We start from the raw sequence: 25,916 nt of genomic DNA on the forward strand, positions 1-25,916 counted from the left end.
GGGGCCCCGGCAGGTAGATATGTACACAAAAGGGGAACCTAGGGTTCCCCATTCTCTGTATAGAGAGACGCCGAGAGAGAGAGAGAGAGAGATTTCCTCTCCTCTCTGCGATTCCGGCCAGTTTCCGGCGAGTCCCCGTGCATCTCATCGATTTTTTCTCTTTTCTTTCTCACTCCCCCCCGGCGATATCTCTGTCTCTGTCCTCCCTCATTCCTATCCCGTTTTCTGCAATCTACTGAGGGGCCTATTCCGGCGAGCCCGTTCATCTTCTGGATCGTGCCACAGCGAGCTCCTCCGACTGGAGAGGGTGCTCGGTGGCTTCGTCGCTGCCTGGAGGAACCGGCCGCGGTGGTTCGCTTCGCTTGGGGAGGACGGTCCGACGCTGTTGGTATTTCCTCCACCAATTCTGGTATTTCTTCTTTCATAGACACATCCCACCAATTCTGCTATTTTTGGGTCGTGACAGCTTCATTGGCAGGTCATGCGGAAGGATGAAAGGGATTTTGATGCCAAAAGACAAAATGTTCAAAGTTGGTCAAAATATTACTGAGTTTGAACCTAGAAATTTTCTTGCATTAATCAAATGCCTTGCATATGATGGTTCTACACCTGGGAAGCTCAAAATTGCTTCTACGAAAAATTGGTTGTCAGCCTTCTATCGTTTCATCGGGCACCGCCAATTGCCAATACATCAATTACGGGGAACAAGTGATCTTAAACATAGTGTTGAAAATGGACTGAAACAGTCGGGGGTTACAGTGGGTACAGTATCAAAAAATAAGGTTGAAGACTTAGCTGAGCTTTGTGAAGAAGAGAAGGATATCGTGCTTAAGAAATGCAAGAGTGGGCTCTCCGAAGAAGGAATAGCACTGAGCTCCCGGAACAAAGAGGAAAACGTGGACTCTGAAGCTAGAAATGGAAATGTTGAAGTTGCTGATGATGGAGGAAGTGGAGGAAAATTCAAAAAAGGATATGAATCAAGGGAACGAAGAAGAAGCAAGTATTTGTCACCTCCATACGTAAATACTAACTGGGCATGCAAAAACTTGCCCGATTCAGAAGAAAATCAAACGGAAAACGGTAAGGGAGTTCCCCAAGGAGGGCAAGGCACTAACAGGATCTCTGTCCAGCCGGTAGGATCCCTTCCAATTGGAAAGCATACTGGGAAGAAGTTAAAGAACAAGGCCTTCAAAAAAGCAATTCAAGGGCCTAATGCTTCAGGAATACTAGAAGCAACAAAGGCATGCTCGCTGGATATGCTCTCTGAACTTCGTTTTGCTGCTCTAGATTGTTATTATCCTAGTGAAAGTAAAAATTTTGATTCAGTTGATAGATTTTTTTCTGAATTTAGAAGATTTGTGTTTCATGAGAAGCCCAACCAGGAGATGGATGATTATAGGCATGAACCTGCAGAAGAGTCTACAGAGGTGCATCTTCTACAAACATTACCTGGAGGTGAAGTTCCGATAGATGAAGCAAAGGAAATGGTAGGAGGATCTACAGAATCCCGGGGAACACACAGTTTTGCTGGCACACCAAATATAAATGACTCTGCTGACTACCCTGGTTTAGTGGGTAAAGATTCAAAGAAGAGGAGAAAGAAGAAGGAAGTGGAGAAAGAAGAAGGAAGTAGCTACTGTCACCTAGGGCTCAATGTGACTTCTAAAGGGAAGGGGAGAAAGAAGAAGGAAGTAGCTACTGTCAATTCAAATAATGAAAACATTCCTGGCCTTTCAAATGCAATCTCGAATCTTAAAAGGGGGTCTTTGGTAATAAATTTCCAGGAGACAGATTGCCCTGCACGGGATGTTCTGTCAGTACAGAAGAAAAGAAAGAAGGCAGGAAAAACGCCAAAGCTTCTGCAGGCTAAAGGAGCGGTGGACTTGCCCGATTTGAATGGGAACTGTGTTACACCGGGCTCATTGGTACAAGAGACACATGCAACCGAGCTCATTACACCTGACAGGTCTGAGTTGAAGAAGAGAAAGAGGGACAAAGCTGCTTCTGTGCAATCTAGAACTAAGAATAATAATGGCTTAACTGATGTGAATGTAAACAATCCTAACCTTGGCTCACTCGTTAAAGATGTGCCACTTTCGGGTCCTTCATCCCAAAATGCTGATGAGCTAAATAACGAGGAGAAGGGAGGGGCCGCTTCATTGTATCTGAACAGCAAGCCCGATGCTACTGTGAAAAATGCTGAAGATAGCTCATTTGTTGAGTATCAGGGACTGATGAGCCTAGTTTCGCCTGATAACAAGCCTGGGCCCAAGAAGAGGAAGAAAAAGGAGAAAACGCCTGCTTACAATCTGACGACTGAAGGTAGTCCTGCCATCCCGGATTTGAATGGAAATGCTACTGAATCTAGCTCGGTGGGTAAAACTTTGCCAGGGGTGAACACCACTACTGTTGAAGGTAAACCCCAGCGAAAGAGGAGAAAAAGAGATAAACCTGATTTTGGGACAGTTCAAGTTAATGGAGAGGCTTCAGAAACTGCTCTTCTCTTGAGGTTTGCTCATGGATTTCCAGTGCCTTCAAAAGAGGCTCTGGCTGCAACTTTTTGTGGGTTTGGGCCGGTGAATGAATCAGCAACACAGCCTTTGAATCATTCTGGTACAGCACAGGTTGTTTTCAATAGCGGTTCTGATGCTAGAGATGCCTTTCGTAGCTTAGAAAAGAGCAGCCCTTTTGGGCCAGCCCTAGTCAACTACCGCCTCCATCCTCACTCGGCTGCTTCAAGGGCACTTTCTGGAGCAGATGTTGACCTGCTTGTGCCAATGCCCGTCCAGAGCAAGGATGGATCCAAGGCTCCAGCAGAGCCTCATGGTTTGAAAACTCAAGAAGGGGAGGCGCAGGACCTTTTCTATATAAGACAGAATTTGGAGATGATGACGTCAATGCTGGAGAAATCTGGGGATAATCTTTCACCAGAAACAAGAGCCAAACTGGAAAGCGAAATAAAAGGCCTGCTGAAGAAGGTTAGCACCATGGTAGGCTCATCTTCCTCCTCTTAAATATGGATCCTTATATTCAATTTAGGCTGTCTAGAAGGGAAAGTACTGGTAGACTTGGGGTGCTATAAACTCTCTCTCTCTCTCTCTCTCTCTCTCTCTGTGGAACATCATGTTAGTAACTGAAGATTGTTGGAGTTAAACTGCATTGAGAGAGCAGAATCAATTATCTGTAATTAGGGAGGTAGATATGTCAGTGCTAGTTCATGCCATGAAGCTAAGACCAATTAGCCTGCTTTATAGGCCTCTGATTGATGATGTATATCCTTGTTGCTGCATCTTTTGTTGTTTTGATTCTTCTGAATTCTACTCGGTGGAGTCTTTGCCCTCTTAGCCGAGGACTGTGTCAGAATTAACCCCCCTCTTAGCAGAAGTGAAACATTATTGGGTTGGAAATAATTACCGAACAAGTATTAGAAAGGTAAAAGGCATGGATGAACTTGAGAGATGTGCGTGCAATGTTTTTTTTTTTTTCATAAAAACAATAAACGCAATTGCCAAGGGCGTTTATTATTTTGTTAGTGAACACGCTTGGCAAGTGCGTTTTTTTGATGGAATCAATAATCGCACTTGCCAAGTGTATTTATTGTTTTCTGCACTTAGGTCGGTACTACCATACTAAGATTTGTAATTATTTTTAGCCCGGTACTATTTTGGTAATTTTTTTTAAAATACTACTACTTAAAAAAATTACTCTGGAAGTGACAAGCATGGCTAATTCTGGCAAGTTGGTAACATCTGTTTCTTCTTAATCTAATATTATGAAAATGGTTGTTTACGGAGCCGTGGTCTGTAAAATGTCTCAATTCTATTTTTGGGGGTTGAAGAGGATAGGTTTTTGGGTAAAATACATTTAACCACTCTGAGGCTTGGCATAATTAGAGGGATCTCCCAATAGTCTGAGAAATAACAAGGACTTCCCGTGTCATACGATGATAAGGTAAGTTGACCATTGTACCCATGTATTTTTTTCTCCTCTTTACCTTTCTTCTTTCCCTTTTCTAAAATTACTGGTGTCGATGCTGGGGGTTCTATTTGAACTCCAAGTTGGCTGTTGGGTTCTTTGACGATTTGAAGAATCCAGCTAGGGGTCGATGGCATTTTCCGATTGAAGAACCAAAGCCTTGGTCGAGATGCAAAGATCACAAAGCCCTAGTCACCATGAACCTCAACCTGTGGGTGATAGCCAGAGAGAGAGGGGTGGGAGGGAAATAGTTGGGATTCAACCTGCCCATCGTGGGGTTCGATAACACGGCAACCTAGGCTTTTCTGGGTTTTTTTTAATCCCAACACTGTTGGGTTTTGAATCCCAGCATCATTAAGGAAACATACCCAGTAATGCTGGGATTCAATCCCAGCCATTGTTGGGAGAAGGGGGAGGGAGATACTGCCGCTGCCACTGTTGCAGAAGGGAAGAGAACTGGAGTGAGAAGCTAGCCCTTAGAGAGACGGAAACGGAAGAAAGAGAAGATTTGAGGCCATTTTTGAAAATTTAAAGGTTGTTTAATAGCAGAAGGATGCTATCCCAGGATTGCCAAGATTAATTTTTGAAAATAGAGGGGTGGTCTATTGGATTAATCCTTACCTCAAGAGTGGTTAGTGTATTTACCCTGTTTTTTAGATGCACAGCCTTGTCCGTACCTTTCAAAGAGGTTTCTATCCTAGTTTATTTTTCTTTTTTATAATATATATATATAAGAGGTTTTTATAAATCTGTTTGGCATTGTTGTGCTTTGTTGTGAGTGCTGTGGTGTTCTATGTTTCTTTGTGCTATGTTGTAAAAGTAGTGTTAATAGAAGCAGGGTTTGGTATCAGGGTGTATCTATTAATGTTAACAGTAGCAGAGTGTAGTGTTGTATCTATTAATGTTAAAAGAAAATAATAATATGGTGAGTCTCACTATAAGAACTAGAAGTTGTTTTCCAAAATGTAATTTAAAAGCACAATAATACCAATAGGTTTTATAACTAAAATTTGTGATCTTTCAATCACAAAGAACAAGGAATAATAAACTGTGGCCATATATGGATCATCATCAATGTATAATGAAACAAGCTTAAATAAGTTGGTGTCGTCTAAGCTATGGTAAATGTATTGCGTGTACTTGATTAATAGTGCAGTGCAATGCCTGTATGTATTAGAAGTAGAAGAGCATTAACTATCAAGTGCTTCATCATGGCATGAACTTGTTAGGATGGTGATACTGTTGCCGAAGCTTGTTCTAGTTAATGTTGCAGCAGCAAGTACTCACACTCAGGTAGGTGTGTTTGGAATTTGGATTGATTGGGGCCGGGTGATTGCATTTGTTGTTGTTCCTTGGGTTTTCTTAAAGCAAATTTGAGAAGCAGCAGCCACCCAACCAACTAACTATTATGCTTTATTTATATATAAAATAAAGTAGTTTTGTATCGATCTCACTCTGCAGCAGCAGCAGCAGCAGCAGCGGAAGTAGCTAGCTAGCCAGCGTCTTCTATCTATCATCAACCTGACCTGCCATTTTTAATCATATCATATTGTGTCCTTATTTTATCATATCACATTTATAAGAAATTGAGATAGAAATGAATAAATATATATTATTTTTTAATTTAAATTGAACGGGATTGGGTGGAGTTCATAGATATGAGAATTGTGGGAGCCGACAGGTATTAAGATTAGGGTCGTATTATAACAGGTTGGTCTCAATTTCATATTCCTTTTCACATACCCAAAAGCAAAATATATAAATTAAATTTATTTTGCAGATCTTGAGATGTAATTCACTTGTATTAATTTTTTTCCTTTGTTCAAATAACAACTGAATGAACTAAAAGATGTAAAAATCTGAAAACTGAAACGGAGTCTCGGGCTTTGATTCATGGAGAAAGCTTTAGATGCTGCCAAGCGCCATATCCCATACATATTCAAGCCAAGCCTCTACATGGTTGATTCGAAAGCAAAAAAAGAAAATATATATATATATATAATGTTTCAGCCATTCCCATTCTTCGATCATACACGTTTCGGGGGAACATATTGAACTCGTTCGTCTTCGCAGAGATTCTACAAAAAAAATAAATAAAATGAACCATTATTAGTCAAGAAAAGAACGATAGTAATCCAAAATCACATCCACTAGAAAAAGCTGCCTGCGCTTTTCTTAAAAACAAAATCAAACAATAAATTCAAATCCACACACACACACCCAGCACCCAGCGCCCAGTTTTTACATGTTTCAAGCTTTATTTTATATATATGTATATATATATATAGGTAATAATTAATTATTCGGCAAATGGACTTTTCAATATGATAGAAAGAGATATTCAGGAGTGCCCAAGAGTTGGAGCATTTCGGGTTGAGAAATAATTCAGTAGTAGTAGTAGGTGGATTGTGGACTGATTTCTAGCAAGGATTGATGACAGACACATCCATCCATCCATGTAGCTAGCTGCTGTTATTGCATAGAAATGTAGTTTGCCGCCTTGTGAAGAGAAGAAGGTAATACTGACCAATTTCCACAGTAATAACAAAATTCGTGAATTCCAGCAAGTACAAAAAAAATTACAAACCTGCAGATCTTCTGGGAGTGCCTCTGAGACTGCCAGCGTGTAACAACCAGGGACAAATCTTCCTGAAAATGTTTTAAAATGGTGATATAAGTAGTCAACAAAGCTGGGTTTTATATGGAAACAAATAATAAAAAGAAAAGAAAACTAATTAGTTCAATTATACATCCAATATCATTCATTCCATGGCCACTATATATTATTCACACAAAAAAAAAGATGGCAGAAGGGCGGCACATCTCACACGTGGATCCAAGTGCATGCAAAATTAGAATAGAATAGTTTCATTGAAGAAACAGCCCACCCCTGTGAAATCCGTCACTGCTGCTAAAGTCTAAAAAGGTTCAGAAAAATTAATCGCCATCACTCAGCACAATGTATGTAACAAGAAAATTATCCATCGTCCTCAAACATCCTATATTTCTGTTCCCACCAAATGTGCTTGACAACCAAAATTCATACAAATGCTTGGAAAGAAGCCAGATAAAACAGGGAAGAAATGTCCTCGAGTTGCCAAGTCAGGTCGAGCATATAAGAATTTGGCAACTTTCAACACGTGCATGGTTTCATTAAGAGGAAAATGATTATCACAGCTTTTCCCAATAGCATGCCACTTTTCTCCAAGAATTTATCCTTCAAGATATTTTTCCTTTCACCAGTAGCAAAATAACATATCAATCCTCAATTCCAATAGGTCCCTACATAATGTCATGTTCCTAAGCTGGGACTATTGTATTAAGGGGAAATTATGGCAGTAATAAGTTGTAATTAGATGAGTGTTTTTTAATTTGAATTCGAGAGTGGCAACCGTTTATTGGTGCCAACTTCCCGTAGAGGACGAGTATAAAAGCTCGGTCCTAGCTCATTTGAAAAGCATCCAATACAATTGAATTGCCTATTCTCTCAATTTCCCTCTAAATTTCTCTCCTCTCGATCCTTCTCCCTCAATTCTCAAATTCCCTTCCCTCTTCTACAATTCCCGCCTAATTCTCTTCTAAATAGAGGAGAGTTACCTCTCTTGGATCAAGGATTTGATAAAATGGTATCAGAGCAACACTCCTGGCCAACGGATTCCAACGATTTTAGTGCAATGAAGCAAACATAACTGCAACTCCAACAAGTGACAGATTGATATTGATGGAGGTGCAAACGCGAGTAGGAACCATGGAGGATGCAATTGGAGTGGTGGTTGATAAGAAGTTGGAGGAGGCCTTAGATCGTTTACGCAGAGACATGCACAATGAGATCCGAGAAGAGATGAGAGAACAGAGCAACATGTTGTGCGATCAGATGCAATATTTATGCTAATGTTCTCAAGTCAGGCTCAGGTGAGGTTATCCCCTAATATTCCCCCTCGTGAAAGGATGAATCCGATACTACCAAGCATTGGCACTAGCCAAAGAGTGGCTGGATCGTCAAAAGTGGAGATTGATCCAGCAGCAGTGGGAGATAATGGTGTGGAGAGGAGGTCGGAAGTTCAGGTAAATTCAAACCATTCCAATTTTCCTTTCTAAAATTGGAATTACCTATGTTTGATGAATCGAAACCACGATGGTGGGTTCAGAGGTGCGAGAAGTTGTTTAGTATACACCAGGTGGCAGATGACCAGAGAGTCAATCTGGCAGTGGCCTATTTGAACGATGCAGGGAATGTATGGTTCCAAGAGTGGTCAAGAGTGAGGAATGACTACAATTGGGATGAATTTGAGAAGGGATTGTGCGAGAGGTTCAGGGAGAGAAGAACCATGGATATAGTGGAGGAATTTAATAAGATAAAACAGAATGGATCGGTGTAGGAGTACCAACTCAAATTTGAGGAGTTGAAGTCGCTTATGCTCAATCGGAATCCTTACATAACCGAAGAGTATTTCGTATCAAGCTTTATTAGTGAGTTGAGTGATGATCTCAAACCCATGGTGAAGATGATGAGGCCAAGAATGGTGCAAGAAGCGACTGAGAATGCCCTATTGTAGGAGTTGACGATAGAAGCCTTGATGAGGAATCAAAGGAATCAAGGCAGGGGAGGAAATTATGGCCTGACACAACCCGCGAGAAGGGTGCAAGGAAAGGAGATGTTCAGAGCAGGGGTAGGGACCAAGTTTCAAGCACTGCCACCTCCTACTCCTACGCAAGGAAGACTTTTGGAACAATGAAGACAAGTAGGACTATGCTATAGGTGTAGGGATAAGTACTTCCCCGAACACCAATGCAAGAGACAATTGCTCTCTAGAAGGGGGCGAGATAGAAGAAGATGCAAAGGAAGAAACCGTGGCCGTGGTTGATGATTGGGAGGAGGATAACGGAGCAAATTCACAACACGCCATAAAGGGAGTGGCTAGCAATAAGATCATCAAAGTCGAGGGAAAAGTTCAAAAAGGCACTCTCATGGTATTGATTGACAGTGGAAGTACCCACAGTTTCATTAACAAAGGGACAACCAAGAGATTGAACTGTGACCTATCAAATACGCAGCCCCTCTCAATGACGGTAGCAAATGGGAGTAAGGTGTTGAGTAAGTCAGCTTGTTTGGGATTTTGTTGGATGATGTAGGGGGAAACCTTTGAAGCTGATCTAAGGCTGTTAAAGCTTGGGGGATGTGTTGATTTAGACTTACCAGTTTAGACGAGAATAGATGATTTAATCTCTCACAAATACTCTTCCACCACTCTTGGATTAGTCAGTAATCATATATTGAACAAAACAGAAAGTACAGAAATCACAATTCAAGATATAAATTAGAAAGATCAAACCACAAGACACTGGTTTTTATCATGGTTCGGATCGCAAAAATTGCAACCATTTAGCAGTCAAAACACCCCTTTGAGCATCTTTCTTATTCCGAATGAGCGATCAGTATACAACTAGTTCCCTCCCTCCTATTCCCGAGTACATCAAGCCTTTGTTCCCTCAAGATTACAAAGCTATCTCACAATCACTAGCCTTTCTCTCTCGGAACAAACGATACCCGTTACAATAGAAATGAGAACTCTCTTGTGTATGTCTCTCTCAGCTACGCCTTGCCCTTTATTTATAATAGAGGGCGGACATCCCAATATAATCGACTAGGATAGGACAATTACAGTTTAACCCTCAAATACAAACTAATAATATTTGGGTATTATTTCTAACTGTCTATTACACTATAACCGATAAAACTATTGTTGTTTTCACTAATCTTCTAGGATGACTCGAGGCAAACATATCAACAGGATATCGGATCATTTTGGGGTTGATTGGATGAAGGGGGTAAGCCCTATCAACTTCGACTCAACAAGATGGGAAGTATATTGGAGAAGGGATAGGGTAACCCTCCCAGTTAATGTGGAATCAAGGGCCTGCAAGATGATTAAGGGAAAACGGCTACAGAAGCTGCTCAAATACAAACTCTCCTAAGTGGCTCAATTATTTTCAATTGAAGCCAGGGAGGAGATGGAGGATCAAGGGGAACAGAAGGGACAATGTATAATGGCAACTAGCAATCAAACAACATCCCCATGGTAGGTACATGAATTGACTTCCCTAGATACACTACTGATTGAATTTTGGGACTTATTTGCAGAACCTAAGGACCTTTCCCCTAAGATACCATTTGACCATTCTATTCCCCTATAATCTAATGCAAAACCAGTTAATATCCAGTCTTATAAGTACCCTCCCAAACTCAAAACCGAAATTGAAAAATTAGTTAAAGAAATGTTGGACGTTGGACCATTCTATAATTTGTCCCAGCAAAAGCCCATTTGCCTCACATGTCTTCTTGGTGAAAAAGACGAATGGGATCTAGCATTTTTGTATTGACTACTACCAATTAAACACTATAACAGTCAAAGATAAATTTCCTATTGAACAAACTTGGTTCCTAAGGTATGGAACCTGAAGCGAGTGACTAATTTGGTGGAAATCAACTCATACTTGATTTCTCATGAAAGAGGAATTATATACAACTTTCTATGCTATCACTTCCTCACTTCTAGCAGATGATAAATAACATAATTGAAAATATTTACAGGATAATTTACAAATTCTATTCCTATAATTTCTCATTCTCGGTTAGGAGTCTTATCTTGTTTTTCTCTTTTATTTCTTCTCCTTTATCTTGATGTGCTAGCCCACAACCGAAGCCCATATCTCCAGCAAACTTCTTCTTTGCTTTGGACTTTTTCCTACGTTGAGGTCCCCTCGAATCCTAGGACTCTCCAACACCCCCCCCTCAAGCTAAGGAATAAATATCTCTCATTCCTAGCTTGCTAATAAGGGTCTCAAAACCAGGTCTTGAAATGGTTTTAGTCAGCACATCTGCTACCTGCTCAGTTGTAGGGATATAAAGCAGCTTTATGCCTCTTTCATCAATTTCCCTTTGGATGAAATTGTGGTCAATCCTGACGTGTTTCATTCTATCATGTTGTATCGGGTTATTAACAATGCATATGGCTGACTTGCTATCACTATATAGTCTTGTTAGTTGAGTTAGAGGTATTTGTAGGTCCTCCATAAGCCTTACTGACCAAATAAGCTCACATATGCCTTGGGCTATTTCCTTAAACTCTGCTTCTGCACTGCTTCTTGCTACTATCGATTGTTTTTTGCTTCTCCATGTAACTAGATTTGCCCATAATTTAGTGCAAAATCTAGATGTTGAACGACTATCTATTACTGATCCAGCCCAATCTGCATCAGAGGACCCTTTAGCCCCTCTTTCATCACTCTTTTGAAACAATAGTCCCTTACCAGGAGTTTCTTTTAAGTATCTCAATATGTGGTACACAACTGTCATATGTTGTTGAGTCGAAACATACATATACTGGCTAACAACACTCACTGCATATGCTATATCTGGGCGAGTTAGGGAGAGATAAATTAACCTCCCTACAAGCCTTTGATATCTGTCTTTATCAACCACCAAGTCATCATCATTCTTCACATATTTCCAATTTCTTTCTAATGGAGTATACCTAGGTCTACAACCCAACATTCCAGTTTCTTTTAGGAGATCAAGAGTGTATTTTCGTTGGGAGATAACTATACTTAGTTTGCTCCTTGCTACTTCCATTCCAAGAAAGTACTTCATTTCACCCAAATCTTTGACTTCAAATTCTTCTTTCAACTTCTGTTTCAAGGCTGCTATCTCATGAATGTCATCTCCTGTAATAATTATATCATCTACATACACAATTAAGATACACTTTTTTTCATTAGCAGCATGTTTAACAAAGAGAGTATGATCGGCCTCACCTTGTTTGTATCCAAATTTAATGAGTAGAGCTGAATTTTTTGAACCATGCCCTTAGAGACTGTTTCAATCCATAGAGAGATTTCTGTAATTTGCACACTTTGCCACCTTCTTCAGTATCAAAATCGAGTGGAATCCGCATATATACTTCTTCTTCTAACTCCCCATTCAAGAATGCATTTTTTTATGTCAAATTGGAATAATTCACAAAGAGATTATAATCTATGGAATAATTCACAAATCATTTTTTGAGAGATTATAATCTATGGAATAATTCACAAATCATTTTTTGAGTCAAATTGATGTCAAATTGGAATTTAGTTTTGCAACTGGTGCGAATGTCTCCTCATAATCTATCCCATAGGTTTGAGAGAAACATTGGGCAACCAACCTGGCCTTGTATTTGTCCACACTCCTATCTGATTTGTATTTGATGGTGAATACCCATTTGCAGCCTATAATCTTCTTGTTTTCCGGAAAGTCAACAACTTCCCATGTGTGGTTGCCTTTTAGTGCCCTCATCTCTTCCATCACTGCCTCTTTCCACTTGGGATCATTTAATGCCTCTTGAATATTCCGAGGTATAGCCACTGTATCTAAATTAGTGGTGAAAGCCTTGAATTCGGGAGATAACCTGGAATATGTCAAGTAATTTGAAATAGGATGCTTCACACATGATCTTACCCCTTTTCTAACAGCAATAGGGAGATGCAAGTCACTGTTAACTGCTGTAACTTCTTCCTCATTCATTGGACTTTCCCTCGGTTCTAGTAGTTGACTGTTTTGAGGAGCTGGATGTTTACCTCTTCTTGAGTAAACTTGCATTGGCTTTTCTAGGTTCAAGTCATCCCCTAAATCAGTTTCCATAGATTCAGCTGGGATTTGGGGTTCTTGAGGAGATGATAGGCTTGAGTAATGAGGTTCAGAACATGCTGGCTGAGGATGATCAGCTGTAGCAGTTTGATCAAGACCATTATTGGAGTTAAGATGAGGTATAGGTAATGAAATAGGCATAGGTACTGCAGGATCCCAATGATTATCTTTCAACTGTAGAGAGGTATTTGAGTAATAGGACTCATTCTCCACAAATGTTACATTACAAGAGATGAAGAATTTTTGTGATGTAGGGCAGAAACATTTAAAACCTTTTTGGGTAGGAGAATACCCAATGAATATACACTTTAATGCTCTTGGTTCAAGTTTATGCTGATTTGGACTGGTTTGATGGACATACACCACACATCCAAGTACTTTGGGAGGAAGAGTATTTAAAATACAAGCATGGGGAAAGATGGAAGTGAGATTATGCAGTGGGGCTTGGTACTTTAGGACTTTGGAAGGCAGTCTATTAATCAGATAAGCAGCTATTAAGATTGCCTCCCCTCAATATCTGTTAGGCATAGAACTTGTGAACATAAGAGATCTAGCCATCTCAAGCAAGTGTCAATTTTTCCTTTCAGCTATTCCATTTTGTTGAGGGGTATAAGGACAAGTGCTTTGATGGAAGATCCCATTAGTACTGAGATATTGGGTAAACGAGTGAGAGAAGTATTCCTGGCCATTGTCAGTCCTAAAGATACAAATAGAGGACTGGAAGACATTTAAAATAAGTTTATGGAAAATTTGAAAGATTGCACATGCCTCAGATTTTTCTTTCATCAAGTATACCCAACACACTCTTGTGTGGTCATCAATAAAGGTTATAAACCATCTTGCCCCATTTAGGTTTGGTACTCTAGCCAGTCCCCATATATCACTATGGATCAAATAGAAAGGTTTAGAAGGAGTATAGGGACTGACTGATAAGTACTATGAGTTTGTTTAGCAAGGATGCAATGATCACACTTAAGTACCACTTTTTCTTTATTGATAAATAAGTTAGGGTACAAATGTTTCAAATAGGAAAAACTAGGATGACCAAGGCGTCTATGCCATAACAAAATTTCAGAATCTGAACTAACCATAAGAGAAAACCTATGAGAAACTTGACTAAGAGAATCCTTGTTATCAGAAAGCCAGTAAAGTCCATCCTTCTCCTCAGCACTGCCAATCAACTTCCCCGAGGATCGGTCCTGAAAATGCAATATGAAGGAAAGAATGTTACAATACAATCCAAGTCTCTCGTTAGTTTGCTTATTGATAACAGATTGCAACTTAAGTTTGGCACATGCAACACTGATTCAAGTAATAAATTAGCAACACAAACACTTCCCTAAGAGATGGTAAAGGCTTGGTACCCAATAATTTTCCTCTCACCTCATCTAAATCTGGATTGAGCCCTTGGAGAAAATAAAAAATCGTCTCCTTTTCCAACATCTTGCTATACTTTTGGCTATCATCTGCACACTTCCAGCTAGGATCATAAAATAGATCCATCTCCTGCCATAGTTCCACTAGGTTGTTGTAGTACTCAGTCACTCCAAGATTGCCCTGCTTGGTATTCCGAATTGCAGCTCTAATCTCAAAGCATTGAGCTGTATTTTCGAGATCGGAATAAATTTCCTGAAAAGCCTCCCACACTTCTCTGGCTGTCTTGTAAAATAGATAGGGTCGGCCTATCTTGGGCTCCATTGAATTGATAATCCAAGCCATCAATATCAAATTCTCTATCTCCCATCTTTGATATTCTACTGAATTTTCTAGTGGAGTTTGGATTGTACCTGTGAGTTAGCCATATTTTCCTTTGCCTTTAATCACCAAGGTTACGGATTGAAACCATTATCTAAAGTTTCTTCCGTTCAACCTATGTTGGGTGATATGATATGCAAAGAATGGCTATCACCCAGGGAAATTTAGGCGCTACAGCAGTTGAAGTCGCCGGTTGTTGAAGATCCGAACTCACGGAAAACTCCGCTGCAGTTGGGGTTGCATTCTCACGATCTTGAGGCTCCATCTGATTCGAATCTTTGGACTAGGAAGAGCCGAGCTCTGATACCATGAACAAACTTGGTTCCTAAGGTATGGAACCTGAAGCGAGAGACTGATTTGGTAGAAATCAACTCATACTTTATTTCTCATGAAAGAGGAATTATATATAGCTTTCTATGCTATCACTTCCTAACTTCTAGCAGATGATAAATAACATAATTGAAAATATTTACAGGATAATTTACAAATTATATTCCTATAATTTCTCCTTCTTGGTTAGGAGTCTTATCTTGTTTTTCTCTTTTATTTCTTCTCCTTTATCTTGATGTGCCAGCCCACAACTGAAGCCCATATCTCCTGCAGACTTCTTCTTTGCTTTGGACTATTATCTACGTTGAGGTCCTCTTGAATCCTAGGACTCTCCAACACCTATCCCAATTATTGAAGACCTATTATTGAATGAACTAAGCCATGCCTCAGTATTTTCCAATCCAGACCTATGATCCAAATACCATCAAATCTGAATGAACCCAATCGACATTACAAAAACAACCTTTAAAACCCACCATAGACATTACAAGTTTATAGTAATGCCATTTGGATTAACCAATGCATCAACCACATTTTAGACACTGATAAATCACATCTTTGAACCCTATCTCAAAAAATTTGTGCTAGTGTTCTTTGATGATATATTGATCTCCAACCCTATCTTCTCCCAACACCTAGAACATCTTAGGACTGCATTCCAAGTCCTTAAATTCAATCGGTTGTATATCAAGAAGTCCAAATGTGCCTTTGCTCAGAAACAAGTGGAGTACTTAGGGCGTGTGATTTCTGGTGATGGAGTTAGCACAAACCCTAAGAAGATATCTGCTATGGTTGCTTGGCCTAGACTAACTAATGTCAGGGCTTTGAGGGAGTTTTGGGGGCTGACTAGTTATTACAGACGATTTGTGAAAAACTATGCAGTGATTAGCAACCTTGACTGAATTATTAAAGAAGGAACAATTGTTTCTGATGGGGATAAGGTGTACACTAGCTTATTTTGGCAAGAGTTACTGAGGTCCCAATGCTCTAAGCTCCACATGTCCACAACCTATCACCCGGAGACGGATGGCCAATCCGAGCGAGTGAATTAGTGTCTTGAGACTTACCTGAGGTGCTATTGTTTTTCTGCAACCTAAGGGATGGCACAAATGGTTGTGCTTGGCCCAGTAGTGATATAATTCCAGCCACCACCGTTCTATTAATATGACACCATTTGAAGCCCAGTATGGTTACAAGCCTAATCTATTGCCATCTATTGGGGGACGAACTACAGTAGCAGTCGTGGATGCCTATTTACAGCATAGGCAACAGACTCTACAAACCTTGAAGACGAAATTGGCCAAGGCCCAAATCCGAATGAAGCAACTAGCAAATAAGAAAAGGAGTGAAAGGCTGTTCGAGGAAGGGAAAGAAGTGTATCTCAAGCTCAGCCAACCTCACATGAGGTCCCTCTCTAAGTAGCTGGTTTCTAAATTGAGCCCCAAATTCTATGGCCCCTATCCAATTATCGCAAGGATTGGACAGGCAGCTTATAGGCTGCAATTACCTGAGGGAACACACATTCATCTCGTGTTCCATGTCTCTCTCCCGAAGAAGTCAGCTGGAAATAATGTGGTCAGGCAAGCCCTTCCCTCTCATCTCATTGGAGAAGAACCAGCAACCACACCAGTACCCATTCTGGACAAAAGGGTAACCTACCAACAAGGGGCTCCCCTAACCCAACTATTAGTTCAGTGGTCATCACTACACCCTAACAATAATACCTAGGAATACTTGCCAAATCTTCTCCAACAATTTCCCAGTGCGGCCAATCTGCTCTACATTCTTGAGGACAATAAGTAGTTTAAGGAGGGGGGAATTGTCGTGTTCCTAAGTTGGGACTATTGTATTAAGGGGGAATTATGGCAATAATATGTTGTAATTAGATGAGTGTTTTTTAATTTGAATTCGGGAGTGACAACAATTTATTAGCACCAACTTCCCGCAAAGGACGAGTATAAAAGCTTTGTCCTAGCTCATTTGAAAGGCATCCAATACAATTGAATTGCCTATTCTCTCTCTCTCTCTCTCTCTCTCTCTCCTTCTCGATCCTTCTCCCTCAATTCTCAAATTCCCTTCCCTCTTCTACAATTCCAGCCGAATTCTCTTCTAAATAGAGGAGAGTTACCTTTGTTGGATCAAGGATTCAACACATAAATTAACATTCGCCTATCATATCTATCTATTGTTATATCTTCTATAAATGTAAGTGTTCCCCACCAAATTGTTATAGGAAATCTCTTTTGCTGAAGACTTCACCCGTTCCATCCACTCTTCTCATAAAAAACTCTACCAATGTTCTTCTCAAATAACCAAACATCCTAACAGTGTCTCACAAATCTTCTTTTCAATAAAAGCTCCTCCAACCTTATTATGAATAACCACATTTGTAATTGCATCCTTGTACATCCACACATCCATCTAGTTAAGAGTATTCAGTTATTTTGATTTATCTTATTTGATTTAGTTTTTATCTTTGAATTTTATCTTTTATTTATTTTGTTGATATAATTGAAGTTAGGTTAATTATCTTTTAGTTGGGATCTTAGCCTATAAATAGGATTATGAACTTCCGACAATGGTTCCCGTCTTCATTAACCAGAAACTTCCAGCAATAGCACTTCTTCATCAATCCATCTAGAGAACATCAACAGCATTCATCTTCATCAATAACCAACAGCATCCATCTTGTAGAACAACAATGAGATCATAATCCATGTCATTGGAGCCCTCGGCAACATCAGTTGAGTCCACCACTGTCGTCAGAATCACCATTGCGACACAACGGAAGTCCATTGTATTTCCTCACAGCACCATCTACAGAATCATCCACCATCATCTCTGTCAAATGGCATCAAACAAAAATTCATGTAACACTCCATAAAACAAGTGCAGCAGCAGCATTGTCTTCAAACATCATCAATGCAACCATTGGGATCATCATAGAAACAGTCTGAAGTCCATTGAATTGGTCATCAGCATCAGATCATTACAACCACAAGCCTATCAGCAACAACACTACATCTGTTTCACAACATCAGGCACCATTGTCGACTCTAGCAGATACCATTGAAGGACACCATATTTAGCAAAGTCACCATAACATTTACAGAGCAACTGTGAATCACCATCAGAACAAAGCACCATAGTCACTGGAGTAGTAATCAACCATCGCCATCCTCACTGAGGGCATAAGAGCCCTACCCACCATTTTGAGAACCCCAACCAATATTCTCACCAACAAACACACTGAAAGTTGAAGCCATCGAAGACCATCATCTATGAGGCCCTCATCAGTGCCTTTGACATATTAGAAGTACTCACCAATACCTCTCCTCCTGGCTGGAAGGTTTGCACAGTCAAATACAGCCTTAAATCTCTAATGCTTAAAAACCACTTTGCAATGGACTATAGTTTTTACCCCAACTCATGAATGGTACTTGAACTAGTCCACAATGTCTCCACCCCATTCCCGTCACACACACACGCCCCTACACAAAATGAAAGGCCCTTCTAGTGCTGCTTCAACCAATACACTACCAAGATTGGCCAACCAAAAAAGATTGGCCACCTCATCCCAAAGAGTTCTAGACTTGACGTATCTCCCAAGGGAAGACCCAAGAAGGAAGTTCTCTCAATCTACAACCCAATTTTCAAGAGATTTTACAGAATTCACCATCCCAACAAGAATGATCTCACTCTTAGCAAGGTTAGTGAGTAATCCTATCTAAGATGACCTTGAAATACAATAACACATCCAAGATCCCCTAGTCTGTCCAATAGGACCGCAAAAATCATGAATATAACATTGCAAAAGCTGGTGTAACACAAAAACCTTAGTGTTCCTTTGGACCTGACTTGGACATATCAACCCACCAAAGGCTGCTATTTTTATACAAAAGGAGGCTATGTGCCTCCATTACCAAAATTTTCAAGAAAAATGAAGAAAGTGGATCCCTTGCATAAAGGCCTCTGAAGCAAAACTAAGAACCCTTCATTGAAGAAACACTAAACTTGACCAAACCAATCCATATGTCCCCGGAATGGATCCTATCCAATTCATAAAGGGGTCCCCAATTTAGATGGTCATATGTATACTGATGCAGGACAGCAAGAAAGATTACAGAAAATTGGAGAATAGAACAAAATCAGGGAGGGGAGAAAACATATCTAGGGAATAAGAGGAATAAGTACAGAGAGAAAAGAAGATTCAAGAGTTAGAATTCAGAAAAGGGAAGAAATCAAAATTTTATTCCAAATCAACCTCCTCTCTAATTACATCACTAATGCCTACTTAAGGGGGCTGACATTAAACTAAAAAAGATAATATTTCAAGTCTCAATGTTTCAAACAAATCTACCAAATGTAAAAGCTAGGAATCAAAAACTAAAATAGTTCAAATATACTATCAATCTCCCCCAATAGGAGAAAATCTCACACTCAATTTTTTGGACACTTAACTGCTCAATCACCCAACTATAAGGAAAGTGGTTGTATGATCTTCTCGTCGCATGCCATATACTCATGTCACTAGTGGTCAACCAGTATCATGAACACCAACTTGTTTAGAGTGGAAAGAACCCGTTGCCGCCATGGGAAGATCTTGCCGACTCTTGTATAATTCTAATAGGCCAGGGTCAAGCTGCTATTATTTGGCTTTGGTAATCCAAGTGGAATCAGAATAAGAAAGACCTTCCCAACAAACCAGGAACTGTTGAACCTTTAATGTTAAAAACAGTCTCATCTTAAATTGTATCAATTTTACCCTGGTGTGCAAGGGGAAAAAATAATGGTGGTGAAGTGTTGGGCTCTAATTGAGGTTCAATAGGTTGGGTTGGTGTAAGGATAATCATGTGGGTTAATATGACTTTTGTGTGCAAAAAGGCCTTCAATGATAAATGTCAAGCTAAAGAACAAGGTCAAGTTGTATATCCATGGCATGCATTTGTCAAACTCATTTTAGAATTTTAAAAGGACCCGCACTACGAGCTTGCTACTTGAAGATGATTCTAAGAGGAAACTGCTCTAGCCTACAATGGATCACAACATGATCGCCAATATCAATTTCAGCAAGTCACCTATAAATGTCAGCTCACAGTTTGTATAATGCATTACTTACCTCAAGCTGCTTATTGATTCGTCATGAATATGTTGCGTAAATGACTCAATTGATTTAGACACACTTAACATGAGGCGACGTGGGAGTGAGATTAAAAGCTTAGCATGTTTATAACAATGTACCACACTTATAAGCTATACCAATAAACCTATTGACTTTTTCCACTGGGCCGGGAAAGTATGTAATAGAAAATTTCAACTTGGTGCCTACTAGATGCTACAGGGTTTTCCAAAAATAACTAGTGAAGAGAACATCCCAGTCAGACGCTATGATCTTGGGAAGGCCATATAACGTGACAATCCTAATGGAATATACTTGGCAACCTTAAAGGCAATAGAAGTTTTTCTATGAGGGATGAAATGGGCATTTTGGAAAAACAGTTCACAACCAACAAACTTTGAGTCAATCTTTTTAGAGGCAAGGGGAAGACTCAAGGCAAAATCTATGCTAACATCTTACCACGGATAACCAGGGGCAGATAATAAGGTGAGGCAACATTTTTCTTGGCCAGAAAGATGAAACACTAAGCAACTTGCCCAATCTCTTTTTAGATTTTCCCAATAAATTAGTTACTTATGGTCTTGTTACACTCAAAGTATCTTGTAAGGCATCTTTCATGAGTCTCCTACATCAACAAATCTCTTACTGGCATTTCAATTGACTCAAAGAAGTGTCCATCCTAAAGGTGAAAATCTTTGAGGTTAGAAAGGTTTCTCCAAACTCAAGGCATGTCCAGTTTAAGACGCTCATACCCTATGACCTCAACATTCAATGTGGTTAACAAGCATCAACAACTTTATTCTCAACTCTTGGCCAATGTTTCACAATGAAAGAATAGACTTGCATGTATTCAGTCAAATGACCATGTATATGGTTCAGTTTCTTTCCAAAATTCAAGAAACAAAAGATTCCTGGTGCGAGTAGAGGATACATCATTATGTTGACAAGTGACCAATGACACAAGAATTGGATAATTGGATAAAATTTCTTGTCATAAGTGGAGTACTTTTGTTTAGATTCATTCAACTTTTCACTAAGATAAGCAATAGGATGTTTTTGACCAAGTATGGAAACTTCTTCATATCTTTCAACCTTCTCAACAAGCTTTTAACAACTTCTCTTTTGTGAAGATTACTTAAACCACTCATGTTCAAAGACACATTAATAAATTTCACAAGACTAAAGATCTAGTTGCTACCAACTCCTTGCCCCCATGGGTAGGACCTACTCTTTTTGCATAATTTAGACTACTATCCTTTCCTTGCCTTGAACTACTCTAATCCAACCGCATCGTCAAATTAATCTGATGTTAAGTTTCTCTTCCACCCTTTATCTCTGCAAACAGGTTCAAAGCTTCCCTTTCAAGGGCCCAAATTGATAGATCTTCCCTAAAACTCCTAATCCTTCTTAACACCCACGTGACCCACCTTGAAACCCCACAATCTCAAGAGGGAGACTAGGTTGTAAATCCTCATCCCCATCCAACCTGGCTACCATAAGATGTCATACACTTGCTCCTTCAGTGTTAGTCACTGCCAAGCATTGTATGTACCTTCCATCCTCTTGCCACAGAAAAGCTCAACCAAACAATATCATCGAGCCTAGATTGAGTAACTGCAGAAAGAAAATCAACGATTCTTCAACCACAATTGAGTAACTGCACACCTCCCCCCTCCCCAAACACACACACATGCCATCACTGCGAACCCCCATCAAGTTTCACTTTCTAATCACCATTAGCAGCCTTTCTTCCAACGCTATAGATTTTGAGAAGCCAAGGCCTCCATAATTCAAAGACAGAGCACTAACTCACATAATGAGGTGCAGCCAATCTGCTTTGACACTCAGCAGCCTAAGTCCCCCTTGAAACAACTGATCGCAAAGATCTTCTAACTAGGGCTTAGTATTATTAAGTTAGAACCAAATTTTTGAACCGAACAGGTTAATTTCTATTAATTCAGTTCAGTTTTTAATTAAATTTGGTTTGGTTCACTTTTGGTTAAAAAAAATCAATTTCCATTTTCATTTTGGTTTTGAGATTAGTATTTTGATTTTTTACTGAATCGACCAAGTTATAAAATCATTATACAAAGATAACCTACATTTTATGATATTGACGAAATTATTATTTGTTTATATAGTTTATATTATGTTTTAATGAATATGCGCACATGTTATAAAATACTTTTGTTGCCTTAAAAGTTGCGGAATTCCATTTTTTTTAAATTCAATGTTTCCAACATAACACTTTGAATAGCTTTATAATTTAGTTATTTCAATTAATTCAGCCATTTCAGTTAAAATGATTAAATTGGTTTTTCTAAATGTTGGTTGGGTTCAATTCCACAATAGAATAATTTAATTCATCACCAAACACCCCATTACAGACCCAAATTATCCAAATGCACACCCCTACTTTTAACCAGTCAGCAAGGACAAATTCTTCACCATCTCTCATTCATTGCAATTGATGCTGATCCCCTTGTTGCATATCCCAATTTTTCAATCACCAAGCCAGTTGACCAGTACTGTTCAACCAAATGCTTGGTCATATTTGACAAGTCACACTACCACATAGTTGAATGGTTGAACAGTTACACTAGTCTTTTGAAGCTTAAAACAAAAGAATGTACCCGCAGATTTTTTTTTGGTAAACAAGTTCATCAATGTCAATGTTCAGAAGCCTAATATGCTTACTCAAAAGTAAAGTTGCAGAGTTTGTTTCCTTTGTTTTTTTTCTTATTTTCCAATTGCAATCATAATTTAGTAGTTTCCATTTTCTTAACACTGGCTGTAGAAAGGGTCCACAGGATGCATTTAGTTGCCCTCCATGGAATCTGACAGTCACCAGTCAGCTCATATTGACTCACCAAGGCAGGCATCTACCATCATGTTTTATTACCAAGTTTCTGCAGCAGCCTCTAGTTTTTTAGTTTTATTTCTTTTCCTAATTCAAAAAGACCAATGTTTTTAGTATTTGCAAGATTTACCAAGATCACAATACTAAACAAATTCATCTACGGACATTATGCCAGTCCTGCAATTTAAATGATGTGCACATGCATCATGACGTGGACACTTGGCACAGATCTAGACAGGCTAGGGCAATATACCTCAATCTCAACATAGAATCTAGATACTACCAGCAAACTCTAGTTCAAGAAGAATGTCATTCCTCCTCGCATGTTCCTAAACATATTAAAATTCGCTAACATTATAGCAGTGCTCAGATTTATTTTCTAGCTTTTAAAGGGTACAAAGAAAAGAAAACAAAAGGAGGAAAAGAAAAAATATTTTATATCACCAACTACAGCTCAAATATTTTATAGAGCTAATGCCAAAAAATTATCTTCAACTTAGGTTACTCATGCATTTTATACTCCATAATTAAGTGTTGTATATTTTGACCAAAATTTCCAGATGAACAAATAGGATGGGAAAGGTGGTCAGACATTACCAATACGGAGCCATCGCGCAGCCCAACTCCTGCTCGGATCCATAACTGAGATAATTCTGCACGACAACTCACAAAAATTTAAGTCTAAACATTATTTTGATAATTTAAAGCTAAGGGGAGTACCCCATTGTCATTGCATAATTATACCATAGAAGAAGGGAAAGAGAGAGGGAGGGAGATGTGTAGAAGCACTAATTAACATACCCAGTAAAATTAGGAGTGGTGCAATCAACAACACGCTCATGATCTTCGTCCATCTTAAAGAAAGGGCAGTTCTCACATCCCGATTCCCTGAACTGATTATCATGTGATATATGAACAGACCCCATCCCAGAGGTAAAGTAATCAATTGAATTATACAACAAAGCAATACATACACTGAATTTGTCAATTAACAAACACATAACAAATTACACAGAGCAACTAAAAGGCGACGGGCAACAACATTACAGGAAAAGGAAGTAATAGAGTATAAGAAAAAAATAAAACCCTAAAAGAAACAAAAAGAGAGAATCAGAGTAGACTGATCCAGCAGAGATAACTAACTGGAAAAAGGACCGAAAAGAAAATTCACAGAATCAAAGACAGAAAGAAGGAAATGCCTGGTCGTAGGTTTTGACAAGCCTGCAACGAAGGCATGCCCTCAGCTCATGGCCAAAGCTGGTCGGTATCTGTGCCGCCCCTGCACTTCCCATGTTTGTTTGTCGTCCCCTCCACTTTGCTCCGCAGCTGTTCTCTCTCTCTCTCTCTCTCTCTCTACCCCTTTCACGGCAACTTGGCAAGGGAAGGTCGGAATTTGGAAAGCTAACCCTCCTCGTATTACATAAAATTGATCACAATTACCAGAAAAAAAAAAAAAAACATTCATGAAATCTGAAATTTAATCCATTACAACAACAACATATCCAACCTTGAATTTTTAAATATATATCAATTTCATAACACCGCTAAATTAAGAAGTGCTAAGATTGAGTCGATTGAGTATTTCGTTTGGTCAATCAAACAATTCTAGATTAATTTTTTTTACCTATTCTTATATATCCTCAACCATTAAAATTAATTTTTATTTATTTGGACTTTGTGTGCTTTACTTTATACATACTCACAAATACAATATGCATGTGTACATGTATACACAAACATATACTAGATAAATAATACATCAATATATATTTATATAAAATTTTAATATATAATATTTGGTCTCTCTTATATTTGTGTACTTTCACAATGATTTTTAAAGAAAACATTGTTAATATTGTTGGAGAATAAATAATATACTAAATACTGAAAGTTTAATAATTACACAATTTATTTATTTCAACAGTTTACTAATCTAAATAAGTTAATGAGTTCGTTAATCTACACTACTTTGTACTAGAAAAATATATATATATTTCGTACAAGATATATAATTAGAAAGATATTAATATTTGGGTCCATGAGACAACTCAAGTTCTAAGGCCAAATGGTTTAAAGACTCAATTTTTTCTTTTTCTGGACTTTTCAACTCAACAACGTGTGTCATCTTCAGATATCCAAACTTCATCTCCCTTTCTATTGGGTTCAAGTTTTGGGAATTGGTCACATTAAGAATGACATTGACCCTGCTAGATGCTACCATGGCGACTTCGATCTTCAACTCAAAAGGATCAATCTCTATTATAACATGACAACCTACGGCCACTTTGTCTCTAGAATTGTACTTATGAATTTGGAGTTTAAGACCATGGATAGTGTCTAAGTCTAGCTCTTACAACCAATTTTTTTCAGCTAAGGACAACTTGTTTAGCCAATTCGACATATGCAACAACTAGGGCAAAGGCCGCTACAAGAAAGGAGAAAAATTTATCAACTCTATTCTCGACATTGTCCACAAGGAAGCAAGAGCTATGATTGCTTGTAAGGTATAGAAATAAATATGCAGAAAAATATGGGTTTTTTTTCTCTTTTGGAAGCATATATATATATATATATATAGATGGGTGGTTTAATCAATGAGTTATTTGATTAATAGGTTTTCAGGTTGTCATTCTTTAGGAGGAAGAATGGGATCTATAATGGTAACACTTACGATTTTGAAGATTTGAGAAGAATACCCATATAGAGAGTAATACTGACTTCTTTATTTTCCCATCCTACAGTTGTTTAGCCTTTACAGTGCCACCAACAGAGAGAGCCTCTCCATGTTGTCACTAGTTTTTTTTCTTTTTTTTTTTTTTTTTTTGGGGGGGGGTGGAGTCACCAGCAACCTATTATAAATAAGCAAAATGAATAATTAAGATGTTTGTATCGCCACCAAATTTGAGTAACTAATACCAGTTGGGGGATGTTTTTGTGTTGATATCTGATGTACCAAGGAAAATCAAGCCAATACCTTATCAAAGGTGGGCCCCAATATGGTTGAAGAAAAGAAAGAGCAAAGCGTCATGAGGAAAAAGAAGAAAACCCACTCGGCATAACCGAGTGGGGGTCCACTCGGTTATGCCAAGTGACCCCCAGCCTGGCCATTTTCATGGCCCACTCGTTTGCAACCGAGTGGACCCTCTCTCGTCATCAGACGCCCAGCCAAATGGGCTTTGAAATCCTTGAAA

General features: G+C 39.0%; 2 protein-coding genes across 2 annotated transcripts; one reads left to right on the forward strand and one right to left on the reverse strand.

The window, feature by feature from the left end:
• Positions 1-242: 242 nt before the first annotated feature.
• LOC127794908 (serine/threonine-protein kinase ATM) lies at positions 243-3,474 on the forward strand. The gene is made up of 2 exons (XM_052326209.1): positions 243-409; positions 479-3,474. The coding sequence occupies exon 2, from the start codon at positions 492-494 to the stop codon at positions 3,012-3,014; it is 2,523 nt and encodes an 840-aa protein (XP_052182169.1). The 5' UTR covers positions 243-409; positions 479-491; the 3' UTR covers positions 3,015-3,474.
• Positions 3,475-5,758: 2,284 nt separating this feature from the next.
• LOC127794911 (transcription elongation factor SPT4 homolog 2) lies at positions 5,759-24,118 on the reverse strand. The gene is made up of 5 exons (XM_052326210.1): positions 23,925-24,118; positions 23,527-23,618; positions 23,323-23,378; positions 6,563-6,624; positions 5,759-6,053 (listed from the first exon to the last, which is right to left on the reverse strand). The coding sequence occupies exons 1-5, from the start codon at positions 24,015-24,017 to the stop codon at positions 6,003-6,005; spliced, it is 354 nt and encodes a 117-aa protein (XP_052182170.1). The 5' UTR covers positions 24,018-24,118; the 3' UTR covers positions 5,759-6,002.
• Between the last annotated feature and the right edge of the window lie 1,798 nt (positions 24,119-25,916).

The sequence above is a fragment of the Diospyros lotus genome, chromosome 2, assembly GCF_014633365.1.
Source record: "Diospyros lotus cultivar Yz01 chromosome 2, ASM1463336v1, whole genome shotgun sequence".
NCBI lineage: Eukaryota > Viridiplantae > Streptophyta > Magnoliopsida > Ericales > Ebenaceae > Diospyros > Diospyros lotus.

Excerpts from the sequence above, each read along its gene's own strand:
- LOC127794908 (XM_052326209.1), top strand. The coding sequence starts at position 492 with ATGAAAGGGATTTTGATGCCAAAAGACAAAATGTTCAAAGTTGGTCAA.
- LOC127794911 (XM_052326210.1), bottom strand. The coding sequence starts at position 24,017 with ATGGGAAGTGCAGGGGCGGCACAGATACCGACCAGCTTTGGCCATGAG. Across the intron at positions 23,379-23,526 it reads ACCACTCCTAATTTTACTGG|AATTATCTCAGTTATGGATC; the intron begins GTATGTTAATTA and ends GTTGTCGTGCAG. Across the intron at positions 6,625-23,322 it reads TGCGCGATGGCTCCGTATTG|GAAGATTTGTCCCTGGTTGT; the intron begins GTAATGTCTGAC and ends AAACATTTTCAG.